The 19,524-nt window shown below is 41.1% G+C and overlaps 1 protein-coding gene across 10 annotated transcripts in view; it reads left to right on the top strand.

Annotated features, from left to right (window-relative positions):
- PRMT7 (protein arginine methyltransferase 7) overlaps positions 1 to 19,524 on the top strand; it is a 530,266-nt gene that overhangs the window by 139,166 nt on the left and 371,576 nt on the right. For all 10 annotated transcript variants that reach the window (XM_072117757.1, XM_072117754.1, XM_072117758.1 and 7 more), the window contains one exon: positions 2,279 to 2,387. In XM_072117757.1, coding sequence (XP_071973858.1) covers positions 2,279 to 2,387 — 109 coding nt within the window. The remainder of the gene's footprint in view (positions 1 to 2,278; positions 2,388 to 19,524) is intronic.

Genomic DNA, 19,524 nt, shown 5'->3' on the forward strand with positions numbered 1-19,524 from the left:
TTTTTAGGACTGTACAACCTTTTGATCACCTTTTTATAGATTTTTTAAATATTTTTCAAAATGGCAAAAAAAATGCCATTTTTGACTTTGAGCGCTATTTTCTGTCACGGGGTGAAAAACCGCTATATTTTGATCAGGCATTTTTGGACGCGTCGATACCTAATGTGTTTATGATTTTTACTGTTTATTTATATTTATATCTAGGTAAAGGGGGGGTGATTAGAATTTTTAGGGTTTTTTAATAATTTATTTTTTTTTTTTTTACTATTTTTCAAACTCCCTAGGGTACTTTAACCCTAGGTTGTCTGATTGGGTTAACAACAGTATGTCAGTATATGGGGATTTTCCTCCTCATTCATTACAATGTGCTGATAGCACATTGTAATGAATTGGTTAACACAAGTCAACCTCTGGTCTTCGGAAGACCCGAGGCTGTCATGGTGTCGGATCGCCACTCCCAGATGACGTCACGCGGATCGACGATCCTCCCCATGTGCTGCCATCTTTTTGAAGCCTCTAGCAGCTATCGCCTGGATAACACCCACGATCGATGCTAGCACCGATTGTGGGTGTTACTGGTAAGTCTTTGCTGCATATGCAGCAAAGACTTACCGCCTATGGAGAGGGCTCAGCTCGTAAGCCCCTCTCCTTGCACCAGGACCCGACTGCTGCCGTGAATACATAGTGGGCGATCGTGAACCGGTTGAACCTGAATTCTTATATACATATAAGTGTATGGCAGACTTTATGCAGAAATGGACTAAAGCATCAACGAGAGCTTCTTTTACACTCCCATAAAGTATCATACAATCAACGGAATGATGCCTTTTCTTTCTTTCAAAATTTCATAAAATTACAGTCATCTTGAACATTTTATCACCATATTCATAAAGCCATAGCAACTGACACTTAGGCGATTTTGCGTCGAGTAACCTTTGCATCCATCCTGCAGAGGGGAATAGTCCACGCTGGAGACAGCGTATCGATCAAGCTGGAAGCACTGTTTTGGGGCCATATAGACATAGGTAATATACTCTATACAACAATGAGAAGAAAATCGTCCTTCTGAGTGGAAACTTTTATTGCTATTTATGCACTGAATAAAGAAGTTATTAGAGTTTGGAACCAGGCAGGGCCGTGCTTCCTTTCTTGATTGAATATACTTTATACACCTGTTTGATCGCAGACAATACAGTGTGGTTTTTTACAGCATCAAACTGTATGCTATATTTTTATATTAAAAAAAAAATTGTAGTTTATATGATGACATGCCTATGTGCCAAAGTATACGTGGATCGAACTACAAGATCGGTTAAAGTACGACTGAATGAACACAGATCGTCTAACTTTTTGAACAAAATTCTAAAAAAAGACCAGGGCAAAAAAAGATCAGGATAATAAAGGAAAAGAAAGGGAGAGAGAACCTAGAGAAAAAGTTTGGAGATACTACAGTTACATGTCATTCCTTTGAATGTGGTCATCAGGTTAATGAACTAAGATGGTATGTTTAGGAGGAAATCATGGGTAATGATGAAAAGCAAGTGAGGACAAGGTTGCTTTAAAAGGAAACCTCTTGTATTTATCGCTTGAGTCCTAATGCATTTTAAATGAAAATTGCAATTTTAATGTGTCCTTATTGAGTTTCAGCGTAATGTATGGTGGCTGTTTTAATAATATTTTGTTCCGATATAGCATGTAGTTAGATGTTGTAAAAAGAAAATATCGTATTGACTGTAATTATCATACAGGTGTGTATAGAGTTTATTACCCATGTCCACAAAGGGGGAGTTGCCCCAAAATGTTGTTTCCGGTTTTGACGTGCTATATCCATGGCAGGAGACTAGTGTCCACCCTGCAGAGCAGAACAAAGTTACTCGCTTCAAAATGGACTAATATGAGTCTTCAAGTGTCAATTGCCATGGCAATATGATTATGGCAATAAAATTTTGAAGATTGTAATTTTATGAAATTTTAACATGACATTCTTCTGTTGATATGTATGATATTACTAGATCCATGACACCTAGAAATACAATCGTTGATTTATCAAAGGAGATTTAATCCAAAGTTATGGCTCCTAGAATTCAGGACTAATCTTCTGTATCCTTGCCACCCTGTGATGACATATGAGATGCATCCTTGACAGGGAAATGGTTAGGGGGAACGATATTAAAAATGAATGAATGTTTCCAACTGTGGCCATCAGCAAATTTTAGTTCTGTATGACGTGACTTTTTAATTCTAATTGGCCTATACCTGTGTCTTCCTATTTTGGCAGGTTTTCAAACCCATGGCTGATGCTGCAGTACAAATAGTAAAAGCAAATGGATTTGGTGACAAAATTCGAGTCATTAACAAGCATTCAACTGAGGTGTCAGTGGGATCAGGTAAGAACTGAAAATCTTTCTACAATTAGTGTTTTCATGTAAAGGTCTCTAGAAATTTATATGTGACAATACTTAAATAAGCTGTTCCATATCTGTGAATATGCAATAATTAATTCAATGGTTTGCTGCTTCCTGTTTTTTTAAATTCAAAGCATAATTAAATGATTAACAAAAATTGTGAAGTTGATAATATTTATTAAATAAATGTGTTTCTGTGTTGTTGTTTTTTTCTCTCCACCTTTCTTTTTTTATTTAACCAATTTGTTTTAATAGTATTTTGTCCTATACTCCACTACAGCTATGAGTATAGTAGCCTGCTTTCCTGCTGTCTGTAAAGCCCCATGCACAATGATGTATGCCTGCACAGCTACGGCCAGGCGGGCATAGGTCAACTGCAATGGAGAGGAGGAGGGGTGACTCATCTCCATAGCTATGCACGGCGCACGGCCCGTAACTCGGGGCACTATAGGTCATGTGTGGCACTATATCGATCTGTAAGGCCATTTTCATCTATGGAGTACGTATGTACGGCCGCAAGCTTGCACCCATACATGCGTCCCCCATTCGTTTGTGTGCATGGGGTCTGAACAGTTGCATATGAACTTCAGTTACATGAAGTGGAGAGGGAAGGAGCAAGAAGTTTTTTTACTTAATGAATTAAGTTGCTGGACTCTGACCTTTACTTTGCACCATATATTCAATCACTTACACATTCCTGCCGCATGCATCTCCAAATTATCTCTAGAGTCCCCCCATTTCTTGGATGCCTCTAATCTGTGCTAGTCACTGCACTGTCTGCCCGTCTCCGTACATATACAGTTAAAATAATCACAATCATGCACAAAGCTCTGCATAGTGCCGCACCTCCCTACCTTTCCCCTCTCATCTCAATGATCTCTTTACTAATCCATCCTGTGTACTCCTTCCGTCTGTTATCCGTAAATATCCAGATACCAAGCTACTGGCTTTCCTGCAGCCTCTTTGACACTGGACTTTGATGGTGGCTGATGGCTGGGTCAAGTAAGAACATTTTTTATAATTATGACCATAACAAAGCAAGCCAATGTGTATAGGCTGAAGAATAGATAATTTTATTTCAAGACATATGATAAACACACAAAAGATGCTACGCATCAACACTTATAAAAACATTTAAAAAGTGTAAAAATACACATCAACAAGAACGTGTGGATCGGAGTCAGGCACAAAGATCCACAGACGGCCACAAGTCGGCAAATGGTAAAGACAAAACCCCCACACCAAGTAAGCATAAATGAGTTATGGCAGCAGTACGCTATCAGACAAAAGCACTCAGAAAGAGAGCCCAAGTTATGAGTCGGTGAACTCCCAGACAGCAATGTGAACAAATAATGAAATGTAGATACAAATCAAGGGAGTCCCCCTATGTTGGAGCCATGACCAAATCCATACAAAAGGAGCTAGTCAGTATTGGGTACACAGTGGGAGGAATAGCCCAATCCTAGACTTGTGGCCGGAAACACCCCACGCATTACGTCGCAGCCATGCGACTTCCTCAGGGGTAAGTGCCTCCTTGCCTGTGAAGCCTACCTTTAAAGTCCCGAGGTGCCTCCAATCTCTAGCGCCCTCTAGAAGAGAGTCACCTGTAAAAGTGAAGCTCCAGCATGTCGTTCCGTAGCTGCATGAGCTCTCGCAATACTGATCACAACTCGCGCATGCGCAGTAGAGTACAACACTTGTACGTAGGGTGATAGTATGGGCCATTCAACTAGTGTATTATTTGCATACATGCTATGAAAACACAAAATGCAGAGTACAAAGGACTAAGGAAATAAGGTACATTATGTGCTTGCACCTTTAAAGAAATCTTATAAAGGAAGGGTAACAGTTGGCCAAGATGTTTAGGACACAGATTATCATAAAACTGCAAAGACAGTAAAAAATAAGGAAACTCTTATTCAGTGGAAAATTTTAAAATACTAGATACAAGAAGAGATATATTATAAGTGTATTCAGCACAAAAATCACCAAATATACAAAATAAATGTGTAGAATTACAAGTGCACTGTCAAGTACATGTAAATGTCCACAAACTGGGGTAAAAAATGTAAAAAAATATTGTATAACCAGAATAATAAATGCGCAGGTACCATTCTAAAAGGAAAATGGGTAGAGCTAGTCAATATCCATAAATTAATATATATCTTCAGTGAAAATCCACAGTGCAAAGTGATACTAAGATACCCATCTCCAGATATACCACCCTACACTCAAAAAAAAAAAAAAAAAAGAAAAAAGGTTTGATATTAAATTAATAAATAAAAATAAGTACGGTATTCAGTGCAGGGAAAGGTTACTGCAGCAATACAAAAACACGTCCTGATATGGTAAAACCTGCTTCCCTGACCCTCATGGGAAACAGACATGTACAAAAAGCTAGGGTGCAAAAACACTATCAAGGACAACAAATGCACCAAAGAGGGCGAGTGAAGGAATATAACTGGACAGGCAGTTATCACCAAGGGAATCCCATGGGGGGTAGTAAGTAAGCGTATCCTGCTAGTTTGGCAAGAGGCATTGTAATACATCCTCAAAGGCTAGAGTGGTAGGTAAGCAAAAGAAGCAACATATCCGCCATAGCGGAAAGATGGAAAAATATGGCGAGGCAAGCGATCATCCACAGGCAAATAGGAAGGCTCCACAGGTCAATACTACAAATGAAATTCGTATTCTCAGTTAAAAAAAACAATGCATGACATCAATTACAGGTATGTACCAAGAGGATATAGGTCATAAAATAAATGAACATCACTAACATGTTAGATAAAGTCCATGGGACTGACATTCTGTCAGTAGATCCCACGGAGGCCCGAAAGCGAAAGAAACCATTGTTGTTTCTGATAAAGGGAGGAGAGGAAGTATATCAAGAATCCAAGGAAATGTCACGGAAAGTTCCAGACAGTGATGGAAGAATAGTTGTCCATCAACAGGCACAAACAAGTCGAGGGAGGCGAGCAAAGTTCAACATCGGATGACCAAGCTACTGGCTTTCCTGCAGCCTCTTTGACCCTGGACTTTGATGGTGGCTGATGGCTGGGTCAAGTAAGAACATTTTTACTTAAGTTCTTAGTGACACGGCCTGAAAAGGCTCTAATGACCAGGACTTTTTGAGCAAATTTTGTTTGATTTGCGCCACTTTTTTGGGACACACAGAGCTTGTTAAAATGTAATAAAAGTTTAAAGATTTTTTTTTTAATTTGTGGTTTAAAGTGGAAAGTTTTTTTTTTTTTTTGTAATTTATAGTACATATTTTTTATTCTTTAATTAACTCAAAATGAACATTACCGTATAAGCCGACCCGAGTATAAGCCGAGACCCCTAATTTTACCACCAAAAACTGAGAAAGGTGTTAAATGGAAAACGATGCCTCCTTTTGCTACCTTTAAAGACAGCCCCCTTAACACCAAGTATGACCTACAAGAAGTTTTCCGTTTTAACACCTTGGAAAACTTATTTGCATTCTTCCCAGAATTCCCTAGTGGAGCATCTACGCCTTTAAGGTGGCCTTAATTGGCAAACTCTCTTTAAGGAGAACACCTACTGTCTGACCCTAGTCAATAGCCTCTCACAGAGCCAATCCAGTTCCCTACGCTGTACTGAGGAGACCCAACCAGGTCAAACAGTGCTGTCTACCGTTGAGTCTATTCCTTATGGAATGGATATACTGGTTTTACTGTCAAATGAGAAGAGACGTAAAGCTTTCCAGCCCTATTTTTGTTTTTGCGTTTGTTTTTTACTCCCCTCATTTCAAAAGTAAAAACTTTTTTATTTTTACTTTTACAGAGATGTATGAACGTTTGATCTGTGGGACAAATTGTACCTTTTAGTCACGCCCTTTAACATTCTATGCAATATATTAGAAAGCTGGAAAAAAAAAAGTCCGATGAAATAGACAAACATTGTGGACCCTGTTTTTACAGGTTTTATACTGTGGTCCAAGTAACATTTTCTCTTTCTTCTTTGGGTCGGTACAGTCACAGGAATATCAAATTTATATATATTTTATAAAAAATTTATTATAAATTTAAACTTTCACTGTGCGCTCTAAATGACAGGTTTGCTTCATTCATTGGGTCAATTTGATCACGTGTAAACCAAATTTGTATAGGTTTTATAATGTTTTATACATTTACAAAAATTAAAACCTCCTGTACGCTGATAACTTTGGTGTACAGAGCGTGTCGTTTTTTGCTTGACATTTTAAATGCTTTTATTTTTAGGATTGTACGACCTTTTGATCACTTTTTATTGAATTTTTTTATATTTTTCAAAATGGCAAAAAAATGGCATTGGGCACTGTTTTCTGTTACGGGGTTAAACGTAGTGAAAAACCGTTATTATATTTTGATAAATCTGGCATTTTCGGACATGGCAATACCTACCGTATATACTTGAGTATAAGCCGACCCGAGTATATGCCAAGACCCCTAATTTTACCACCAAAAACTGTGGAAACCTATTGACTCGAGTATAAGCCGAGGGTGAAGTATACAGGCAGCCAGCCCCATGTAGTGTACAGCCAGCCAGCCCCTTGTAGTGTACAGCCCGCCGGCCACCTTGTAGTGTACAGCCAGCCGGCCACCTTGTAGTGTACAGCCAGCCGGCCACCTTGTAGTGTACAGCCAGCCGGCCACCTTGTAGTGTACAGCCAGCCGGCCACCTTGTAGTGTACAGCCAGCCGGCCACCTTGTAGTGTACAGCCAGCCGGCCACCTTGTAGTGTACAGCCAGCTCCCTGTATGTTAAGAACATTAAAAAAAAATAAACTTAATACTCACCTTCCGGCGATACTTACCACCGATTCTCGGCGGCGGCTCACGATTCAGGCCAGCGGCTTCTGTCTTCTTTCTTCTCTAGCCTTCTCTGATGCGGAGAAGAAAGAAGACAGAAGCTGCCGCCGGGGATCGGGAACCTCCGCCAGGGATCCGGGTACCGCAAGGTGAGAATTACATTTTTATTTTTAATTGACTCGTGTATAAGCCGAGGTGAGGTTTTTTGTGCTGAAAAACTCGGCTTATACACAAGTATATACAGTAATGTGTTTGATTTTTACTGTTTATTTATATGACTTCTAGAGAAAGGGTGGGTGATTTTAATTTTTAGATTTTTTTAATATAATTTTTTTAGTTTTTTTGTTTGTTTTTTTTTTAACAATTTTTCAGACTCCCTAGAGTACTTTAACCCCAAGTTGTCTGATTGATCCTATCATATACTGCCATACTGCCATCAATTAGAATGTGTAAATCACACATTGTAATAGCCTAAAACAGTGGTGGCGAACCTATGGCACGCAGAGCTCACTCTGTGGGCACACGCACCATCTCCACTGCCGTCTCTGTAGAACTAGCCAGGCAGGAAAAGCTGCCGAGAGCTCCAGCGATCTCTCTTACTGTGGGCTGCATCAGACCTGCTCTGTGCTCAACAGTGCTGCCTAGAGACACAGTAGCAGGTCAGTGCCTGTCCCTCCACTCCCTTCTCCCCCTTCAGCCCGGGAACACGAGGAGAGTGAGAGGGAACTGTCGGAGCACACAGCAGCCTGTACACAGTGAGTACAGACAAGTGCAGCAGGAGGGAGGAGGCTGGAGCTGCTCTGTGTGCATTACACAGGCAGCAGTCAGGCAGCTTTGGGGCACTAAAAACTATAGGTGCTTAATGTTTAGTGTCCCAAACTGCCCTGTATGACACATGTCTGTGGCCACATATATACTGCCCTTGGCACAGATCTCTTGTCACTGTGCTATGCTGCCAGTGACCCTGCGGTGCACTCCACTACCCTCACTGACAGCATGGCACAGGTGCCCAGAGCACCTGAATATGTGTGTGTGTATGGCCACAGAGGTGTCATGTGGTGATTTGATGGTAAATTCACCTGCCTGGTTCCATGTAGATTTGCTGCTCAGTGCACCCACCCTCCACCACACAACACACACATTACCCTACACGTCCGCTGCCGAATTCAAAAATCCTTCATATTGCCCCTGGATGGTGGTAGTGTTCCTCACTGGATGGGGGGGTAGTGTTCCTCACTGGATGGGGGGGGGGTAGTGTTCCTCACTGGATGGGGGGGGTAGTGTTCCTCACTGGATTGGGGGGGGGGTAGTGTTCCTCACTGGATGGGGGGGGTAGTGTTCCTCACTGGATGGGGGGGGGTAGTGTTCCTCACTGGATGGGGGGGGGGTAGTGTTCCTCACTGGATGGGGGGGGGGGTAGTGTTCCTCACTGGATGGGGGGGGGTAGTGTTCCTCACTGGATGGGGGGGGGTAGTGATCCTCACTGGATGGGGGGGGGTAGTGATCCTCACTGGATGGGGGGGGTAGTGATCCTCACTGGATGGGGGGGGTAGTGATCCTCACTGGATGGGGGGGGGTAGTGATCCTCACTGGATGGGGGGGGGTAGTGATCCTCACTGGATGGGGGGGGGTAGTGATCCTCACTGGATGGGGGGGGGGTAGTGATCCTCACTGGATGGGGGGGGGGTAGTGATCCTCACTGGATGGGGAGGGGTAGTGATCCTCACTGGATGGGGGGGGTAGTGATCCTCACTGGATGGGGGGGGGGGTAGTGATCCTCACTGGATGGGGGGGGGTAGTGATCCTCACTGGATGGGGGGGGGTATTCTCTGCTGTATTTGCTTCTGCTTTGTGATATAATTGGTGATGTTGGACTTTCTTTAGTGGTCTGTTCATTATCAGTATGGTGGTATTTATCTTGTGGTATTGGTAATGGTCATCATGTGGCAGAATTATATGTCCCTTATAGAGTGGTATGGTGTGATTTTAAGCTTAATAGACGTGTTGGCACTTTGCGATGATTACATGGACTTTGGTTTGGATTCCATGGACTTTGGTTTGGAGTTTGGGCACCAGGACATTTATAGTGCGTTCTTGTGTGCTAAGGGGTTAAATTAGCAAAGTCTTTTAGTCTTCAGGGAACCCGAAGAAATCTCACTGCTTTCTGAATGTAGAAAGCTGAATTGCTCGCTATCGCTGATCTCACTGTCTTCACTTTCTTCATGTAGGATACCACCTTCAGACCTGTCGAAGGCATGGCTGATTAGTGAATGATCTCACAACGGTTTCATCCCTTACTGATTGCTATGCTGATTTCACCCACTCACAGACCTGTGTGATAGTGGGCCTCTTCTTTCTTCCAGAAGTTGTCAGGTCATGATTGCCAGCAGCCATTCATCTGTTCCATTATTCTTGCATGAAAACTGTAAATGGTTTTGTTGATGGAAACACCCAGTTGCTGCAGCTGGCTGGTAAGCCCCCAGGAATCACGGCAAGACAAGTCTTCTCTTCTTTAAATTTATTTTTTGTATTTTCAGTCATATGTGCCCTAAATTAGTCAAGCACTAGTACTGTAGGCTTTTTCAAATGTACTCCAGTACGTTTGGACCACACTTTTTCTATCCAAATTTTCATCCATCCTTCCTTTCTCGTGAACATGGACAATGACTCCTCATGAAATGAACTCTGTTGGCATGTTTCTTTTGAGTATTAGCATTGGTGGCTTGGTTTGGTACCATCTGCACAGCAGGACAAGATAACTGTGTAATGTGTTTTCTCATGTCCTGAGGTTTCCACTGTGAACGTTCTTGCACCTTTCACATGAACAGTTCTATTTAATGGAACCTCAAATGTCAACGGGAATTAATCCATATTACCAATCTGGCCTACTTCAGAGCCTGTTTTCTTTGATCAGGTGCAAAGTAATGAAGACACAATCTTAGACTTATATCCAGTATGGCAGTATATGATAGGATCAATCGGAAAACCTAGTGTTAAAGTACCCTAGGGAGTTTGAAAAATAGTGAAAGTAAAAATTAAAAAAAAAGTAAAAAAAAATATATAATAAAAAAAACCTAAAAATTCGAATCACCCCTTTTTAATTAATCATGTTGGGATAAAGGATTGTAAACCTCTCTAATTTAGTAGTCCATCACTGAAAAAGGGGGAATAGAGAGTATATACACTTTTTTGCCATTTTGAAAAACAGTCCTAAAAATGGTAGCATTGAAAACTTCATCAGATGATGCAAAAAATGGTACCACCCACAGCTCTGTATACTGAAGCATGAAAAATTTATTAACGCCAGAAATGGCAAAATGAAAAAAAAATATATATACACAAGTCATTTTTTTAAATGTATGACAACATTATAAAACCTATACAAATTTGGTATCCTTTTTATCGCACTGTGTTATCCTTGCACATTGAAAGCCGTAAAATCCAAGCCCACAAGAAAACGGCGCAAATGTGTTTTTCTACATTTTCACAGCATTTTGAAGTTTTTTTTCCTGCTTCCTAGTACACTGCATGGAATAACAAGTACAATCTCTATGAAGTGCAATTAGTTAAGCAGAAAACAAACCGTTACAGAGTTCTGGACGTATAAAAATAAAACAAGTTCTAGGTTTTTGATTGTGGGGAGTGAAAAATGGAAATGAAAAAACAAAAAAGGGCGAGGTCCTTTAAATGGTTAAAAGGAATTTTATAGGCTAGCCTTTTCTGTTTTGACATCTTTCCAAAACTGGATACAGCGGGGGATTATGCAGTTTTTCTGTAACAAAAGTACAGTACATCAGCACTGTGTCCATCATAATTCAAGACTGTAGATAAGAAAATCAGTGAATGATGGCATGTAGGGATATCTTGGGGCATATTTATCAATCTGCTTACGACAAAAATCTTAAACATTGGCCCATTTTAAAGCCCTCTGTGCCCTCTTCAGGCGCTAATACCTTTTTTATACTTTGGTATACAGAGCTTTGGGAGGTTTCGTTTTTGTGACTTTTGATGACGTTTAAAATGTTATAATTTTTAGGACTGTACAACTTTTTGATCACTTTTTGTTGAATTTTTTATAAAATGGCAACTTTGGGCGCTATTTTCTGTTACCGGCTTAAACTCAGTTTAAAAAACAGTTTTATTTTGATCGGGCATTTTCGAACGCTTCGATACTTAATGTGTTTATGATTTTTACTGTTTATTTATATCGGTTCTAGGGAAAGGGGGATGATTTGAATTTTTATGTTTTTTATTATAATTTTTAACTTAACATTTTTTTGCTATTTTTGAGACTTCGTAGGGTACTCTAACCCTAGGTTGTCTGATCGATCCTACCAAGGCCAAGGTTTGTTGTTCCCAGTCACGTCATCGGAGAGCGACGATCCGTCACTATGACAGCCTTGGGTCTTCCGAGGCTTCGTGTTAGCACATTGTAATGAATGAGGAGGAAAAACCCCATATGCTGCCATACTGCCATACTGTATTACCATACATTACCTTAGCAAGATGGCGGTGCCCATGCGCCTCCATCTTTTTGAAGCTGCTGGCGGTGATTGGTGGGTGTTACCGGTAATCCTTTGCAATATGCAGCAAAGACTTACCGGCTATGGAGAGGGCTAAGGCCGTGAGCCCTCAACAGGCGCTTGCACCCGGCATCGGACGTAGTATTACGTCACATGTCATTAAAGGGGTTCTCAGGAGGTGGAAAAACATGGCTGCTGTCTTCCAAAAACAGCACCACACCTGACCATGGTTACTGCCAGTACTGCAGCTCAGCTGTATAGAAATGAATGGAGCTTAGTTGCAATACCACACACTACCCATGGTCAGGTGAGGTGCTGTTTTTGGAAGACTGCAGCCATGTTTTTCCACCTCCAGAGAACCCCTTTAGTGGGTTAACGGCACAGTGTCAGCCTATGCATGTGCCCTGCAATACATCAGTATTGCAGAGTATTTTCACCAACAGGCAATCAGTTAATTGCTTGTTCAGGTACCGTGGTGGAAGAAATAAAAATGAAAAAAACGTATTAAATGAAGAATTAATCAAAATGCCCATAAGCCCCAAAACATATAAAGCGTCATACAATGCACAAAAAAATCAGTAAAAAAAGTTAAAAACTAGCCAAAAATTATGATTTTTACCTATTTAATCTCACAAAAAAATGCTATAAAAAGTGAAAACATATGTACTCCACAATGATACAATGAAGTTCCTTGGATAGTGCCCCTCTTATCGTTTCTTGTCGTTGGATCCACAATGATACTGTTGCAAACTTCATCATGTCCTGCAAAAATAAGCCATCAGCCAGGTCTGTAGCCAAAAATGTAAAAATGTTATCTTACTTGCCACTTTATTTGCCAACTTTAGTAAAACTTAAGAAAAAACATCTCATCTCGCAAAAAAATGCTGATAACGAAAAAGCTAAAGTTTTATAGCCTACAATAGGGACCAATGACAAAATTAAAATCCTGGCAGCTGCAGGGTGCTCTTTGCCTTCTGCGCCTCGCTATGTGCCCATAAAACAAAAAACGGCCAAATGTGGGGGGTCTCTGTACTGGGGAGAAATAGCATAACAAATTATAAGATGGGTTTTCTCTTTTGATCTTTTGGAAATGTGTAAATTTTAGGTTTGAACGTATAACCGACAAAATTTCACCTCCATTTTGCTAACTATGAAGATCGCAAAGGGTTAACAATCGTCCTAAAAGCGGTTTCTGATAGTTTGAGGGTGCAGATGTGAAAATGGGTTGATTATATAGGGTGGTTTTAATGGTAAATATTTAAAATTTCATTCAATACAGTAATTATCCCCAAAATAGTGAAATCTGAAAATACGGAAAAATCATTATTCGATTTGTAAGCCGCGTGACATAAAAATATCATTCAAAACAGTAATTATCCCCAAAATAGTGAAATCTGAAAATACGGAAAAATCATTATTCGATTTGTAAGCCGCGTGACATAAAAATAAATTATCCAGACATTTCAAAAATTCAGAAAATGTAAAGTAGACAAATGGGAAATGTTATTTAGCAACTTATTTAGGTGGTAAATCTAACTGCCTGAAAGTGCAATGATTTAGAATTTTGAAAATGGCAAATTGTTTTTTAAAAAGTGTGTGGGGTTGATAAAGTGTTAGGTGGTTGTTAAAATGTGTGGGTGGGGGATGGGCATTATACTTAAGTAGCAACTTAAGTGGCACTTTTGTATAATGTTAATATACTGCAATTCATGCAAGACCATCATTACTGCGCATAAATATCGCAGTAATGATTATGTAACTCCTATTGTATGTGCAGGCAGTGTGCAGGTTGCCTCCTCTGCCTTGGGTCTTGTGACCGGAGCCTGCACGGAGTAGCTGAGATCCATTCGCATAATCTTCTATCGGGCCGGGACATACAGCAGTGATGTGAAGAGGTTGCAGCTCGCAGCCCAAACAGAGAGATTTGAGATGTAGATTTATACACATCAGGGTATTTTATAGGAGTAAAACTGCCTCTACATGCGTCAGAGATGTACGTCAGACAGTGTAGGGCAGTGATGGCTAACCTATGACACGCGTGTCAGTGCTGACACACCGAGCCATTTTCAGTGACACGCGGCTGGCGGAGAGTTAAGTTTCATCCTCGGCTCCTACAAGGCCAGGTGAAGTAGCCGGGAGGCTGAGAGATTGCCATGCACTGAGCTCACAGCACTTCCTCCTCCTCTTCCTCCACTGGGCCGGCCCCTCCCCCTGTGTGAGCTGTGCCTCGTGTCTCCAATCAGCACAGGTATCATCCCGGGGCTCAGCACCAGCACGACCATCAACTCCAGAAACTCCTCTGCACCTCCTGATAGTTGTGCTGAGGGGGGTTGTTGTGATAGGTCACCTCTACTCTGACCATCTCCACAGCAGGGATGAGGGAGGACAACCACTCTCATCATACATACAAGATATCGTTACAGCTATAACCTGTGAACTGTCATGACAAAGTTTGCAGGTTACTAAGCTTTTCACACGTGTCTGATTGAAACGATCTATTACAATGTGCGATTTGCACATTGTAATAAATAGATTATGTGGAATATCCCCATATACTGCCATACTGGTACATGGTAGGATCACTTAGACAACCTAGGGTTAAAGTACCCTAGAAGTTAAATAATTATACATATTTGTTATTTAAACTATAAATATCACAAAATTATGGGTTTTTTTCTCAAGGTGACACACCACCCGAGTTATGCTCGGTTTTTTGGCGAATTTTGACACACCAAGCTCAAAAGGTTGCCCATCACTGGTGTAGGGGATACCTTTATTAGGGCTCATGTGACATTCAATGACATTTTAATTGTGTACTTTCTGTGGGGTGAATTAATGGGGGCACTTTATTAGGGGACATTTTGTGGGACACTGTTACCTGGTGCTTATGGATGACTCCTGTGCCGACACTACAAGTGTTCTGTCAGATATGGCAATATGCAGAAAACTTGATGGGAGGGGAGGGGGGTTGGTCCTTGAGTAGTCATGGACTACTTACTGCCTATAGCTTTCACTAGCAATGTGCAGCCCAACTTCACTTCTGTCTTGTAATGGAGGGTGTGTAAGGCAGAGGAGTGCAACGCCATGCAGCACAGCCGCTAAACTATATAGGGCTGCGCTTATTGGCAGCTTTAGCTGGCAGACTGCAGCCTGGTCCCGACCTCTATTCCCTCCTGCTGTTGAGGGCTGAGCCCCCGTTACACTTGTGGGTGTTTAATGTGCAGGTCGTGCTATTAAGTACGAAGCGTGACCTGCAATTTACACATTCCCACAAGTCTACATTCCGACTACAAGATGCACCACTGTTTTTTCCCCATTTTCCCCATCCAGCAAATTATTTTATTCTGTTCCCTTATAAAGAACGGACCATTATACTTGCTCTTATATCTCTTGTTTCACACCTTCATCCTCATAGACTGTAAGCTCTTGCGAGTAGGACCCTGGCTCCCATTGTTCCATATGATTGTTTGTATTCTGTATTGTTTTATTTTATTTGTATATTTCCACTATGACTTGTTTAGCACTACCAAATATGATGGCGCTTTATAAATAAATGTTATTTTTATAAAATCCCTTTCTATGAGGTGAGGCAGTCTTAGTCTCGCGTTTCTCAGATATAGTTGTAAACATTTGCCAGGGCCTGACACTCCTGGCGGTCCAGGCCCCCCATGCTACCCATAATCGCACTTACTGCCTGTGCTTACAGTCTGAGGGAGAGGGGGGGATTCAAATATAATGGTATAATGGCTTGAACAGTAATCCAGGAATTCTTTTCAAGGGAACAGAATTAAAATAATTTTATCAATAAAATGCTGCTACTTGAACCAGTCATCATCTTGTATGTAGAGCTTCAGAGGATCGTGTAGCTTGGTATTTGATGTCTACCAGATAAGAGGAGTGCACAGGATGGGTTAATAAAGAGAGTGTTGAAGTTTCTGCTCAGCACCATGTGACTGCCCAGCCAGTTCCCGTCCACAGAGCTGACTCTTACAAAGAGGACCTGCTACAGTGATTGGAGCAAAAGCAGTAAAAAAGAAAAAAAAAAAAGGTTTAAACATTTTTTTTCATATTATGATGACTTCTTGCTTCTTTTATGGGCAAACCCCTTTAAGTTGAAGTATTCTATGGTGATTTTCTGATCTTAAAGGGGACCTACCACCACGAATCTACCTATAAAGGTAGATTGGGTGGTAGGTGGATGTATGGGACGTGAGGATAGCCCTTTTTAGAGCTAATCCTCACGTCCCCGCTAGCGTAGCATAAACTTTATTGCCCTAATATGTAAATTTAATTAAGCGGCTACCGGGGCGTGGAGTAGCCGGACACGAGGCTACACGGCGCGGCTACTCCACGCCCCAGTAGCTGCTTTCCCCCGCCTACCCTGTGATCTTCGGCGCGCAGCTCCTGGCAGCTGCGCGCCCTCGCCCGAGAAGCCGGAGTTCTGCGCATGCGCAGTAACTCCGGCCTCGTTCCCGAGATCGCGCATCCTCGGGCCTGCGCTCTGCATAGTCTGCCTATGCAGAGCGCAGGAATCGTCAGATGTGAAAGTTCGCCCCATCGGATAGGTAAGTGCTATGCTCACCAAGAATACTACCAACGATTACCACTGCAAATATATATATATATATATATATATATATATATATATATATATACAAAAAGAAAGTCCAAGCAGCACAAACCTTTAGAAAAAAGAGAAATAGGTGCAAGCATCCTAGGACCGGGCCTCAGGTCCTCTAGTAGTAGTATAAAGAAAGCGGGCAGCACTCCGTTGTAGATAAAAGTAAAAAGGTGTCTTTATTCCATGGTGAGTAACTGTAACAGCGACGTTTCGGCTCTGCAAGAGCCTTTCTCAAGCCATTCAAACAGTGAAATGGTGGCCATATTTAAATACAACAAGTGATCACATGACAAATTGGGATACTCCCACCATTTTTGTATAACTGTGATATAATACTTATTACATAGTCAAATTTCATATAGTGAACAATAAACATAGTGCACAATGTAAAATACATGTATATATATGTGATAGACCTTAAAATTATGTTATATATAACAAACAACTTTGTTAGTGACACAGATTAGTCCAACCATTGGTCTTGTCCGTGTAAAGGTGCTCAAGTGCTTCTGTGCTGGCAGCAATGCTTCCCAGTTGCTTCCACGTGTCGACCTTCCCTGATCGGCAACAATGTTCTCCGATGTATATAGAAAAAATATTTCAAAAAAAGAAGAAAGAATGGAGCGCTCCGTGGAACGCAAGCTAAGCGCCAAAATGTGTGCATACATAGTATGTCGCACGGTGGAACGCACGCTCTGCGCCTGCTTGTGCGCATGCGTATTGTGTCCCAGCAAGAACGTCTGGTGCTATGGAAACCCACAATAGATGAAAATTGTCAGATAAAACATAGATAAACATGGATGGTTCTAAAATGCAATATACATGCAATATACATAAAGGAAAAGTCCACGGTGTGTCAGCCATGAATCAGGACCAATTGGCTGTAATAACAACCATGTTGGATGCACGGTGATATTAATTCACCAACAATTGTGTAACTCGCAGATATGAGGGACGACCTTGCTGAATATACCCCTAATAATAAACGGGGCAGACGGCATCATCAATCCCCTAGATTTTTAACTGTACTTGTATAAAAGACAGTATGGTCCCTGGCTAGACACCCCAACCGTAACCTATGGATGAATAGCAATGTACAAAATGTAAGGGAAATAGATGGAAATACGTTTACCATAGCACTTGACATTTGCAAAAACGGCGCATCGATTTGCGTTCTTGAAGCACCAAATAACAAAAGGATATTTTAGGAGTTGTAGAGGGAGGCTTCCACGAGGAGACATCTGGGATAGGCTCATATTCTAAAAGAAAAAAAGAGACATATAATGTCAAGATTGTTATATCACAAGAAGTTACTCATTGCTACTCTGATGGTGGGCTATAAAAAGGAGCTACAGCTGGATCAACAGGATCATAGGGACCAAAGTTTAAAATCCACATTGAGACCCTGTGGTCTCAGCGTGTCCAGGGTATAAATCCAATGTAACTCACGCTTTTTTAGAATAGCTACTCTATCACCACCACGTCTAGGAAGTGGCACGTGATCAATGAGACGGAAATTGAGATGTTTCTCTAGGTGTCCAGCTTCTGAAAAATGTTTCGGTACCGGGAGATCTTTACGGTTAGATCGTATCGTGTATCTGTGTTGGTTCAGGCGCGTTTTGAATTCAAGTGTTGTTTCTCCCACATATAATAGCCCACATGGGCAACTTAAAATATAGATCACAAAAGAGCTATCACATGTCAGATAATGTTTAATATCATAACGTTTGCCCTTATGTTCAAAAAAGGAACCTTTAGTCATATATTTGCAATTAATACATTTGCAACATGGGAAACAACCCTTTTTGAGTTTGCCCAATATGCCTGGTTGTATGCTGCTTCTGCGTGGACCAATGTCTGCTCTGACTATTCTATCCTTAACTTTTTGAGCATTCCTGTAGGACATCAATGGTGGAACTTGAAATTCAGGCGCAATTTTATTGCAACCTGTTAGTTTAGACCAATGTTTGTTGATTATTCTAGCGATGTTATGGCTCTGGGAATTGTAGGTAGTGACAAAAGGAATTCTGTCTTGTCGTTTTTGTGTGTCATTTGTAGAAAGTAGCTCCCCCCTACTTTTGGCATTTGCTTTGTGTAAGTTCATCTCAATGATGTGCTTAGGGTAACCTCGTTTCCTGAACTTGTCAGTCATTGTCTGTAAGTTTGTCTGAAGTTTTTGTGGTTCACTGGTAATTCTTATTACTCTTAACAATTGACTGTAGGGCAACGAGTTAATAGTTTTGCGGGGATGGCTACTTTCGTAGCGGACCAGAGTATTCCTATCTGTTGGCTTCGTGAATATGTCAGTCTCGAGTTTACTATTAGTGATGGATACTGTAACATCCAAGAACTGTAATTGTGTTTCAGAGGAAACTACCGTGAATTTGATTGACTCATCAATGGTGTTCACAAAATCATGAAACAATTCCAGTTGTTGTTTAGTGCCTGTCCACAGGAAGAAGATGTCGTCTATGTACCTCCACCACCTTAAACAAAACTGAAAAAGTGGGGAGGCATAGACGACATCTTCCTCCAGTACCCTCATTACAATATTAGCATAGGTGGGTGCCATGTTGGCACCCATGGCAACCCCCATGCGTTGTACGAAAAAATCATCGCCAAAGAGAAAATAATTGTTAGTAAGGACAAATTCCAACAATCTGAGAACAAAATCTTGCGCGTTAGGGGTAAACATCTTAGTCTTCAATAATTTACCAACTGCATTCAGACCTCTCTGATGATCAATAGAAGTATATAGAGATACCACATCAAAGGAAACAAGTAGGATGTTATCAGTGGAAGTAATATCAACATTATTCAGCTTATTAATAAAATCAGTGGTGTCACGTATAAACGAAGTACCTGAGGTTGATAAATCATTGAGTGCCCTGTCCAAAAAAGTTGCAATATTAGAAAAAACAGAATTGGTGCCGGAGACAATTGGTCTACCCGGTGGATGTAGTAGATCTTTATGAATTTTTGGTAATGTATACAACACCGGCGTGACAGGGTTTTCAATCAGCAGAAATCTGTACATATCATCATCGATAATCTGATGTGCTAAAGCTTCATCTAAAATGGATTTGAGTTTCCTTATGAGGGAGAATTTGGGATCACATGAAATTTTTTGGTATACTTTGGAGTCAGCCAGTTGTCGGTTGATCT

This window comes from Engystomops pustulosus, chromosome 7 (genome assembly GCF_040894005.1).
Source record: "Engystomops pustulosus chromosome 7, aEngPut4.maternal, whole genome shotgun sequence".
NCBI classification, from domain to species: domain Eukaryota; kingdom Metazoa; phylum Chordata; class Amphibia; order Anura; family Leptodactylidae; genus Engystomops; species Engystomops pustulosus.